Source organism: Microtus ochrogaster, chromosome 2 (genome assembly GCF_000317375.1).
Source record: "Microtus ochrogaster isolate Prairie Vole_2 chromosome 2, MicOch1.0, whole genome shotgun sequence".
Classification (NCBI taxonomy): Eukaryota; Metazoa; Chordata; class Mammalia; order Rodentia; family Cricetidae; genus Microtus; species Microtus ochrogaster.
The window spans coordinates 4886461-4898354 of record NC_022010.1 but is presented as its reverse complement, the minus strand read 5'-3'; the positions used below and the strand labels follow the sequence as shown (position 1 = coordinate 4898354).

The window sequence follows — 11894 nt, the reverse complement described above, 5'->3', positions numbered from 1 at the left end:
AAAAAAAAAAAAAAAAAGAAAAAAAAAAAAAGAAAAAAAGAAAAATCAAAAAACAAACAAACAAACAAATGAGCATAACTAGTAAGTGAGCAAACCAGAGCTCAATTCAGTATACACCTGTAATCCCCCAAATCAGGGAACCAAGGCAGGAGGAGCTTAGGCCTAAACAATAACACACCACCTTAAATACAAAAGCCCCATCCAAAAACTGCCTTAAGATAATTCCAGTGCCGGTGTTGAGCTCCCTCAGAATCACAGGCAGCCTGGAGTGGGGGCACACCTTTCTACTGTGCCCCATTTTCTGCTCAACATAGAGACCAAGCTGGTGTAATGCTATTTTAGTTCCTAGTTATTGATGACTACTCCCACCCTCCCCAAAACAGGGTTTCTCTGCCTCCCAAGTGCTGGAACTAAAGACGCGTGACATCACACCCAGCTTACTGGTGATTCTTAAATCACTAAAGTAACCTAAACAAGAACATTAATTAAAAAAAAAAAAAAAAGCTGAAAGGCAAAGGCTGACAGATCTGCATGAGTTCAAGGCTAGCCTGGTCTACAGAGTGAGTTTCAGGACAGCCAGGGCTACAAAGAGAAACCTTGTCTCCAAAAATAAGCAAAAAATGAAAAGAGAGAGAAAATAAAAGAGAGAATATGTAACAAATATGAAGACATAATAACTAACTCCAGGCTAGAGAGACACTTAGAAGTTAAATTCAAGTGTTGCTCTTCCAGAAGATCTAAGTTAAGTTCCCAGCACCCAGGTCAAAAGATTTCCCACCACCTGTAGCTCCAGTTCCAGGGGATCCGACTCCCTTCTCTGGCCTCTGTAGGCACCTGCACTCATAAGCATACACTTTCAAACACACACACATAATTAAATATAATTCTAAAAAAAAAAAACAACTCATGTTAAGGGAAAAAGAGGACAGAAATTTTCAAAAGAGGAAAAAGTCAAATACAATTGTATTAAATAATTTCACTAAATGTAAGTTCATTATTTTCTTCAATTAAAAGGTAATGAAGATTGTGCAGTGGCATAAAATGGTTGATATTGGTAAGACCACAAAGTAGGGGCAAAGACTACCAAATCAGACAACAAGCAAGAGCCAACCATCCAGAAATAATCTGAATATAAAGATAGATACTTTATTGAACTTGGAAAGTTGGAAAAATAAATGAACAAAATACCAAAAAAAATTCTATAAAAACCAAGAGGTGAGCATATAGGCTCATACCTGTAATCCCATCACTTGGGAGGTTGAGACAGAAAACTTCAATGAGTTCAAGGATACACTGGGAGGCACAGTGAATTAATTCCAGGTCAGCCACTGTGAGCGGCAATACAAGATTGCCTCAAAACCAAGAAACTAACCAAGAACAGAGAGTCCTATGAAATACCAAAAGCAACGGCCCACCTTTAATCCCTACCCTCAGGAAGCACACAAAGAATCATGAGTTCAAGGTCATCCTGCTACCAAGCACATTTAAGGTCAGTTTAGACTTCAAGGTTGCCTCTAAAACCAAACTACTCACCCCACAGTCTCCCAACCGAGAGACTGAGTCTCTACAGAGCTCACAATTGACTCAATACAAACTGGTTACTATTCATTCATTTGCTGACCATCTCTTGACACTACTTTTAAAATAAGATTCATTTTAATTATTTAATATAAATAAATTTAATAATTAAATTTGGATATAATATATAAATAATACATCCTCAACAATCTTTCAATTCTTAAACCAGTTTGTTATCTGTGGTATAACTGAAATAAACAACCACAACAGCTCTGTCAGGTCCAAGACAGAAGCTGTGCTTAAAACCTGTGAGAGAGAAGCACTGCTGGCCCAGAGTTGGTTTCCATAAACGGCTCTGAATGAGTCTTATTTCCTCCTGTAGCATAATTTTCACATGTCGTATATTCTGAAATAAACTACAGCTAAGTATTTGTCACATGGACAGGTAAAATTGCAGACACATGCAATTTACCTTTGTGATTACCCTAGAGTAGACTTTAGGGAAAAGGAGCGACATCCTGTCTCTTTTTTCCCACCTCCAAAACTACATGCCTAAGATGAATCTGATGAGCCAAGTTTATTATCTCATTCTTTATCACTCACTTAGAATTTAATTTTGTGTCCTTAGATTTAATACAAAAAAGAGAATATAAGAGTAAGGTGGGTGCCCAGCAAAATTCTTCACAGACCTCGAAAGAACGTTACTCAACTTCATTTGGAAAAGCAAAAAATCCAGGATAGCCAAAACAATCCTAGGTATCACAATCCCTGACTTCAAGCTCTACTACAGAGCTACAGTACTGAAAACAGCCTGATATTGGCATAAGAACAGACAGGAACCGAATAGAAGACCCGGATATCAACCCACACATCTTAGAACACCTGATTTTTGACAAGGAAGCAAAAAATATCAAATGGAAAAAAGAAAGCATATTTAACAAATGGTTCTGGCATAGCTGGATATCAACATGTAGAAGAATAAAAATATCTATCACCATACATGAAACTCAAGTCCAAGTGGATCAAAGACCTCAACATAAAGCCAGCCACACTGAACCTTAGAGAAGAGAAAGTGGGAAGTACACTTGAACGCATTGGCACAGGGAACCACTTCCTAAATATAACCCCAGGAGCACAGACACTGAGAGAAACAATTAATAAAATGTGACCTCCAGAAACTGAAAAGCTTCTGTAAAGCAAGGGACAAAGTCAACAAGACAAAACGACAGCCTACAGAATGGGAAAAGATCTTCACTAACCCCACATCAGACAGAGGTCTGATCTTCAAACTATATAAAGAACTCAAGAAATTGAACACCAAAAGATCACATGAATACAGACCTAAACAGAGAACTCTCAACAGAGGAATCTAAAATGGCTGAAAGACACTTAAGGAAATGTTCAATATCCTTAGTCATCAGAGAAATGCAAATCAAAACAACTCTGAGATTCCATCTTACACCTGTAAGTATGGCCAAGATCAAATGATGACAACTTATGCTGGAGAGGTTGTGGGGAAAAGGGAACACTTCTGCATTGTTGGTAGGAATGCAAGCTGGTACAACCCCTTTGGATGTCAGTGTGGTGATTTCTCAGAAAATTAGAAAACAACCTTCCTCAAGACCCAATAATAATAATACCACTTTTGGGTATATATCCAAAGGATGCTCAATCATGCCACAAGGACATGTGCTCAACTATGTTCACAGCAGCTTTGCTTGTCATAGCCAGAACATGGAAACAACCTAAATGCCCCTCAACCGAAGAATGGATAAGAAAAATGTGGTACATTTACACAATGGAGTACTACACAGCAGAAAAAAATGACAGCTTGAATTCTGCAGGAAAATGGATGGAACTAGAAAACATTATTTTGAGTGAGGTAACCCAGACACAGAAAGACAATTATCACATGTACTCACTCATAAGTGGTTTTTAAACATAAAGCAAAGAAAGCCAGCCTACAAACCACAATCCCAGAGAACTTAGACAACAATGCGGACACTAAAAGAGACTTACATGGATCTAATCTATATGGGAAGTAGAAAGTATAAAAAGACAAGATCTCCTGAGTAAACTGGGAGCATGGGGACCTTCTGGGAGGATTGAAGGGGGGTGGGGAAGGCAGGGAGGGGAGCAGAGAAAAATGTAGAGCTCAATAAAAAATATATTATAAATAAAAGAGGGGCTGGAGAGATGGCTCAGTGGTTAAGAGCACTGGCTGCTTTTCCAGAGGTCCTGAGTTCAATTCCCAGCAACCACATGGTGGCTCACAACCATCTGTAATGAGATCTGGTGCCCTTTTCTGGCACCATGCTGGCCGAATACTGTATACATAATAAATATTTAAAAAAAGAAAGAAAAGCCGGGCGGTGGTGGCGCACGCCTTTAATCCCAGCACTCGGGAGGCAGAGGCAGGTGGATCTCTGTGAGTTCGAGACCAGCCTGGTCTACAAGAGCTAGTTCCAGGACAGGCTCCAAAGCCACAGGGAAACCCTGTCTCGAAAAACCAAAAAAAAAAAAAAAAAAAAAAAAAAAAAAAAAAAAAGAAAGAAAGAAAGAAAAGAGTAAGGTGTGGTGGTACAGACAGACCTATAGTCTCAGCATAAGGAAAAGCTGAGGCAGGAGGATCCCATTCCTGGAGAGACTAGTTTAGTGTGGCTCATTCTTGTAATCCCACCATGTGAAAGGCTGAGGCAATAAGAATACCCAGAGTCTGGGGCCAGCCTGGGCTAATGGGCAAGATCTAGGTTAGCCTGAGCAACAGCGTAAAATCCTGTTGAAAAACAAACAAACAAACAAAGAAACAAATCCCCACAATTCTTACAAGAGGCAAGTGTAGGAAAAGAGCATTCTCTCTTTGGGGGAATGAGGACAGAGAGAAGGAAAACTTTAAAGCGACTGTATAAAAGACCGAGAAAGCAACAGGACACAACCATGACCTAAGAAAGACCGTGGCCCTGCTAAGTTAGTAAGGGTTAAGTACACACATGCCATATCACAGCACTGTTTTAATTTACCCTTTCTGGATACTAATGATTAGACAGGAAAGAAGTATAAGTTAAAAGAGAAAACTTCAGAGTCTTTAAGGTGGCTCAGCAGGTAAAGTGACCTGGATTCAGTCCTTGGAATCCACATGGTGGAGAATGAACCCAGTCTACAAAGTACCACCAACTTCCACACATACACATGTGTACATTGCTGTGTACACACACACACACACACACACACACAGAGAGAGAGAGAGAGAGAGAGAGAGAGAGAGAGAGAGACACCTATGTCCCACAAAATAATAAAATATAGAAAACAAATTTATTTACTTTTTTGAGAACAGGTCTCACTATGTAGCTCTGGCTGTCTTAGAACTCACTATCTAGGGCTGGAGAGACGGCTCAGCAGTTAAGAGCACTGGCTGCTCTTCCAGAGGACCTAGATTCAATTCCCAGCACCTACATGGTTGCTCACAACTATCTGTAACTCCAGTTTCAGAGGATATGAAACTCACACAGGCAAACATTCATGAAAAATAAAATTTGAAATAAAATAAATAACAAAATAAAAATTAAAAAAGAAAGGAAAAAGAACTCACTATCTAGATCTAGCAGGCTGGCCTCACACAGACCCATTTGCCTCTGAGTTCTGGAATTAAAAGCATGCACCACCATTCCTGGCTTTAGAAAACAACTTTTAGGGGCTGGAGAGATGGCTCAGAGGTTAAGAGCACTGACTGCTCTTCCTGAGGTCCTGAGTTCAATTCCCAACAACCACATGGTGGCTCACAACCATTTGTAATGAGATCTAGTGCCCCTTTCTGGCGAGTAGGCATATATGCAGACAGAACACTATAAACATAATCAATAAAAATAAAAAAGTGTTAAAAAAAAAAGAAAACGACTTTTAAAAGAAGATATTTAGAATCAGAAAACAAACAAAAAACAACCCAGCTGAGTGGTGGTGGAGCACTGAGGAGGCAGTGGTCAGGGCCAGCCTGGTCTACAAAGTAGGTTCCAGGATGGCCAGGGCTATAGAAAGTCGCTGAAACTAGACAAACACAGTTATTTAATTTAGCACAAGTAACATTTTAAAGGGAAATAGGATTGTAAGACCATATTTATTCAAAAGTCAGATGTAAAGAGGTTGAATTTTATATTCAAGCAATTGAAAACAGTATCACTAAAGATAATACAGCCAAACCTAGGGGCAACATAATGAAGACCAAGTGACAGAGGCTAGATGAACACACTAAACATTCCCCATTAAGTTTCTATACAACTCTTAGATAATAGCTACAATAATTTAAAGAAAAATAAACTCTAAGCTTAAACTACAAGGAAAACAAAACAATGCCTTTTCTCTTTCCAAAATCTATTTCTTCCTCCTGTCTTCAAACACACAACTCTCTCTCTTACTCAGAGTGAAAACCAACCCTTTATGGCCCCGCTGGTGCTCCTCTCTCCTTTCTTGGTTCTCTCAAGAGGCCTTTACACCTTCACTGTCCAGCCTGCCTGCTGCCTCACCGCACTGCTCTGATCTCACCAGCACACTTCCACTAAGGACTTCCTCTGCGAAGTCAATGGTCTGTTTTTCACCCCTCGGAATCCAGTTTTTTACTGTCCTGCCCCTAAAACTCCCTTTCCTAATCCCTCTACCTCACACAGGCTTCCGATTCTTCTCCCTCCTGTTTCTCACAGTTAAGTTTCCCAAGTGTTCTGAGTGTCTTCTATTTTTGCCCTCACTCAGTTAATGATCTTATCTCTCTCTAGCCTTTGGCTCACTGCTGGCTAACTGGGCTTGTGGTACCAGACAGCATTGCTAAAAATGTTTGCACTAACCAAGTCAAAGATAAGAAAATTTGTTCTTTACAATTCTTACTTCTAAGACTTCTAAGATTTTTTATGAACATTTCTGAGAAATGGGTTTAAATGTGTGGATGTTTAGATATCAAAAAAGAGCTATGGATGGCAGTAAAATATTTTCTTTAAAAAAACATAAACAAGGCCTGAAGATTTAATCAAGTTTTGAAGGTAAAGTTAGATGGCATGGAGGACAAATTAAGACAAGACTACAACAAAACAAAGCTGGGCACAAAACTCAGAATGCCTGTGTGGACAGGCTGAAGAAACAATGGACAAGGTTCTATCAGGCATGTCCTATTTAGGGCAAGAGTGATGGAGGGAAGTGGGTGTGCCTTCAGACTGTGGGTAAGGAAACAGATAAGAAACTGGTAAAGCCTTGCCCTGGCTATTAGAAGAGTGGAAAACTTACTTCCCTGTGCATTACAGAGAACTACAGGGAAAGCCCACTTGCCCTGAAAGGACCCAAATAATTATTGCATGAAAATAAATGTAACCTTATGATTTCTCTTCTGCTGCGAAAGGTCGGGACTTGACTACTCAGAGTTGTAAGCAATTTACAAGTCATTCTACTTTTTTTTTTTTTTTTGGTGGTTATAAGTGTTTTACATTTCCAGCGCTCAACCTTTTGATCATTAGTTCACAAAAGAACTTTTGAAGATATTTTCCTTTAACTGCTCCACATAGGAAAGTTTAACATTATACACATAACACACTTCTCTTTACAAGCTGAATGTAAAGTGTGGGATATTCATCCAAGAGGGTAATGTTTGAATCTCTTTAAATCATGAATATGGGATCCTATTTTGAACGTATATCCTAAAACAATTTATAACAATACATTCTGTAATGTAGATACATTTTAATTTAGATATCTTATGATTATTATCAATTGTCTGGGCTTTAAAACTAGTTTATTTTTTTTCATATTATAGCACTTTAAGCTATAGGCAAAAAACGTTTGAATAACTCAGTCTACAGCCCTCCATGTTTTACACTATGTTCTGAAAAAGGTACAGCTGCTAAAAAGTGATGCTCAGAACACATACAATAACTGAAATCAGAACTGACCTCCAGTGGCTCTGGAGATCTGTTTCTTTTTCCTTCTCTGCACATGACCACGGCCACAGACCACCTGACTTAATGGCATGCTGCTCTACAATCTGTCTGATTGTAGATAGGACAGACAGAAACATTCTCATTCATCTGATCAGGAAATTCTACCACCTACCTACTACAGGGCAAGAACTCAACAGAGCATAGAAACTTACCCTTCTGTAAGGTGTTTTGTTTATCGTCTGTCATCTCTCAGAGAGAACTGTACCAAGGAACTGGAATTTTATCCCAACTCTGGCCAAAAATCACTAGTCTAGGACTCCATAATCTTAGATAATGAGAAGGCCACTCAGAAAAACTGTCATCCAAAGAGGAGTACAATCCAGGAACTCAATGACAAAAGACACTGCAAAATGACAGTGGGAGCACAGAAGACAGACTCAGTGTTTTTTTTTTTAGTCACTAACCAGTTTTTTTTTTTATTAAAGCCTTATTTTACTTCTAAACACAACTGCCTAGCAAAAGCCTTTCATCTCTCTCTCACATACTCACAACCTCCTCTGCCACCTCCCTAAGCTCCTAAACTTTTATGTTTACAGCTTGTTTGCTCTTCTTTTTCATTCTCTTTTCTTCGGGTCTTTCTCTGTGGCCCCTGGCTGTCCTGGAACTAACTGGCTGTGTAGACCAGGCTGGCCTCCAGCTCACAGCTCTCTCTGCCTGAGTTACTAGAATGTTAATATCACTGTCAAACAGTCTTGACTCTGAGGCCTTTTATGGTTTGTTTGTATGTGGAATGTGTGCACATGTATGAGTATGTGCATCTCAGTACCAGCATTCAAATGTAGCACAGGACAATTTTGTGGAACCAGGTCTCTTCTTCCATATATATGCTGCTTCAGTAACAAGCTCAGGTGGACAGACTTATGAAGCAGTCAGCCATCTCATCAGCCCTACCTTACACTCTTTTGGGTCATAATTTTTTTTTCCCTTTATAATCCTCAAAACATAAGCACACAAAAAAATACAAAATAAATCACCATGCTAGTTCTTTGGTAATGAGACTCACTAGAATGTTTCAGGAAAATGGCCTTCTCCCTACAGAAACAGAAAGCCAAGCACAACCAACTATTAGCAGGTTCGAGTGCAATCCCACACAAGGGTTGCATTGATTTCAAGAGCCCAGTTGGGGTTTCTCACAGTACTTACACTGAAACAACTACTCTTAAGTATACACTGGGCAAGTGTTTCCCTTTAACCTTCAATTTGTGTTTTTGCATGCATTCTTTTACTTCCTCAGTGTGAGGAGAAAGGATAGAAACGGGACCTTGCAGTTAATTCATGATGCGGATCCTTGTGAAATTGGGATGTAGCTCAGTTGGTAACTACTTGCCTAGCACGAATGAGTAAAACTCGGTCTAATCCCAGCACTTGGTGAACAAAAGGAAACGCATGTGCCTGTACTCACTAAAGAGGAATGGGTAAGATCAGGGGTTCAAAGTCAGTCTTAGCTACGTGAAGAAAATCCGGATGTCCCTATCAACTATTTTAACTTCTTCTGCTAATGGCTTTTATTTCACACTTTAAGAGAGAGTAGTGTTGCAGGCTTGCCACCCTAGCATCCAGCAGACAGGAAGACAGTGAGTTCAAGGTCAACCTGAAATCATAATGTTCTCCAGGTCAATCTGGATACTACAATGAGAGCTTGTCTCAGAAAGACAAAGTATGATGCTCCATACTCTAAACACGATGGGACATCAGGAAAGCTAGTAGACAGGAGTCCTCCAGTAGTCCCTTTCCTACCCAACATGAGATAAACTGAAGAGCTGCCGTCACATGAATCACACGTTATTTACCATTGGGCAGAAGCTATGTGCTAGAGGTGCATGGGGCACCAGAGGACAAAGGTTAGTGTGATATGGTCCTCTCTCTGAAAGTTCAGTGAGCAGGCTCAGTTTTTACACAAGAAATAGAAGGGGTGACTGCAGGCAGGATCACAAGTATTAAAAATAAAAAGACCATCATCAGGAGTGAGCAGAAAACCCTTTACAGCAAATGGAACTTGAGTCAGCCCCCTTGAGTGACACAATTTTCTAGGAAACAAGCACGGACAAGAAAGCAAAACCATATCGCCTTATAGGCAGAGTTTAATTTTTAAATTTTATTACAAAAAATTTAAACATGCACAAATCAACCGAATAAAATAACAAACACGTAAGATCACAGCATTTACCAATCTTGTTTTATATGTAACTTACATGTCACATCTTATAAGCCTATTTTTAAGTAGTACATTCCTTCTGTACTTTCTCAGACAAATGCACAGATCATAGTAGATTTTTCCCTAAATGCAGAATACAAATAGTCAAACGCAATTTTGTTTTCAAAAAAATCATTTTTTATGTATCTGTATAATCCAAGAATGACAAAAGATACTGCAAAAGACAGAAAACCCCAAAATTCAGCTTACATGTAGGTGCAGAATCTCGCCAACACATCGGTATTTCTGTGAGATGTGTAAAGTGGCAAGAGAACTCATAGGCCTCACACTCAGGACGCTTCACTCAGCCTCCTCAGCATGTTTGTTTCTCTGAAAATAGGGACGATCTCCCCACCTTAGAGACAAGAGGGAAGTGAACTCCTGCATGCTAAACACTATATGTTTAGTTTTTTGTCCCCTGGTTGGGAAGAATCACAAAAACGGTTAGAAGCCTAACTTCCCCATGCTCTCTCAAGATGCTGTGAACTGTCTGCACCTGAAAACATGCTAGAAAGGGGAGGCTGAGCATCCTGATGGCAAGGCAAATCAACAGAACTGAGACCTAAGCGAATATGTCAAGAGACTATGTCTTGTAGATAAAGGCTCAGCCTTCAAGAAGTAGTCTCTCCTTAACCAGTAGGGCCTATGAGCGGCAAAGGAAGACACTTCAACTTTCTGTGTTTATAGGTAGGGTTAGGTGTGTGCCACCATGCACTGCAGCTTCCCTATTTCCTGACCATCATGTTATTTTTCAACAAACCCACGGCCTTTTCACAAAATAGTCAAAAAACAAAAACAAACTAAACGCCACAAGAAGGCAGCCATAAGGGTTCGTGGTGCAGGACCCTTCATCGGCAGCATCGCTATCCCGATCACCTTCACTCCCTAATCCATCCTCTCCTCAGGAGAGCAAAGTGTAGCCATGTGTCCCACACCATCTGCCCCTCGCTGCGGCCCCAAACTATCAATTAGTCTGTCCTTTTAAAACACAACTGTAATCAACCAAAACCTAACTTTGCTTTTAGTTATCTCCTCTCTGTCTCTCGGCTACCTTCTTTCTGAGGCTGTATACACATCGCTGAAGTTTGCATTATTAAATTATCTTCAATCACGGTGAGTTCCTGATTTACTAAAGCCATTCCTTGTTTTCATATATAACCCGTTTCTTTCATGGTCTCCCTACGACGATCATTATAATTTTGACACTTGACGGTTTGTTCTGTGCTTTGTTAAGTGCCCACTTAATCCGCACAGGCTGTAAGAAAGGCAATTCTTGTACTTTCTATACTTGAAAAGTGAGGAAGGACTCACTTTTCCAATGACCAAACGAAGTGAACCTTCAACTCTGCTCCAGGGAAAGTCTACAGCTCTGTTAGAGACCACAAGTGCTCCAAACCTCCTCCAGCCTCTCCAGACTGCAGCCAGGCTTCCCGCCCCACACCTCCCATCCAACTCTTTTCTCACCCCCAAGCCACTGCTTGCTCTCAGCTACACTGTCTCCACTCGTCCCGAATACAATCAGCCTCCCTTACTGCAAACACTCCACACCTCTGCACTTCTCACCCCTCATTCCCCCAAAAACTTGGCACTCCCTCATCAGGCCACATTTGTCACCCCAGTAAACTCCAAGCCTGTGTTTCAGTCCCTGGACGTGCTGAAAAGTCCCACAGAAAGGGACTTGACGTGCATACCCTCCATCGCGGTAATCGACCTAGAACAGGAGCACACTTCGAATCCCTCCAGCAGAGTACCAACCCTTACAAAGACTGCCCATGCCCCACTGCTACCAACGACTTCCTTTCCAGAATGTGGTCATCCCAACAGACTCCCCTCCGCGGTGCAAGGCTCTCTCCGCGCAGGGCCTCTGCCCACCGTGGAGGCGGCCGCTCCCCCTACCACCACTAGCAAGTTGTGCCTCTTACCACCTGTTCTCGCCAGAGTGGGGTACATCTTTACCCGGGCCCGCCTCTGCCCACCCTCTCCAGTCCCTCCGGCCAGCCAACACCCGCGCCAGTCGGTTCCGCCGTGCCGCTCTGATGCCCGCCCCTCCCCCGGGCCCCGAGGACGCCAGCCGCCCGCACCCCGACCCCGCACGCACCTGCGGCCCGGCCCCCCCAAGCCCGCACTCACCACGAATAGGTCTGCTCCGCCATGGTGCTGCCTCTCTCGGGGCTCCGCGGCTCGCTCGGCCGGCGGCAGAGGGCGCGGCC

General features: G+C 41.5%; 1 protein-coding gene across 1 annotated transcript in view; it reads right to left on the bottom strand.

The window, feature by feature from the left end:
• Sppl3 (signal peptide peptidase like 3) overlaps positions 1 to 11888 on the bottom strand; it is a 93678-nt gene extending 81790 nt beyond the window's left edge. The window contains exon 1 of the mRNA XM_005344290.1: positions 11815 to 11888. Within this exon, the coding sequence (XP_005344347.1) occupies positions 11815 to 11837 (23 nt within the window). The 5' untranslated portion in view covers positions 11838 to 11888. The remainder of the gene's footprint in view (positions 1 to 11814) is intronic.
• Between the last annotated feature and the right edge of the window lie 6 nt (positions 11889 to 11894).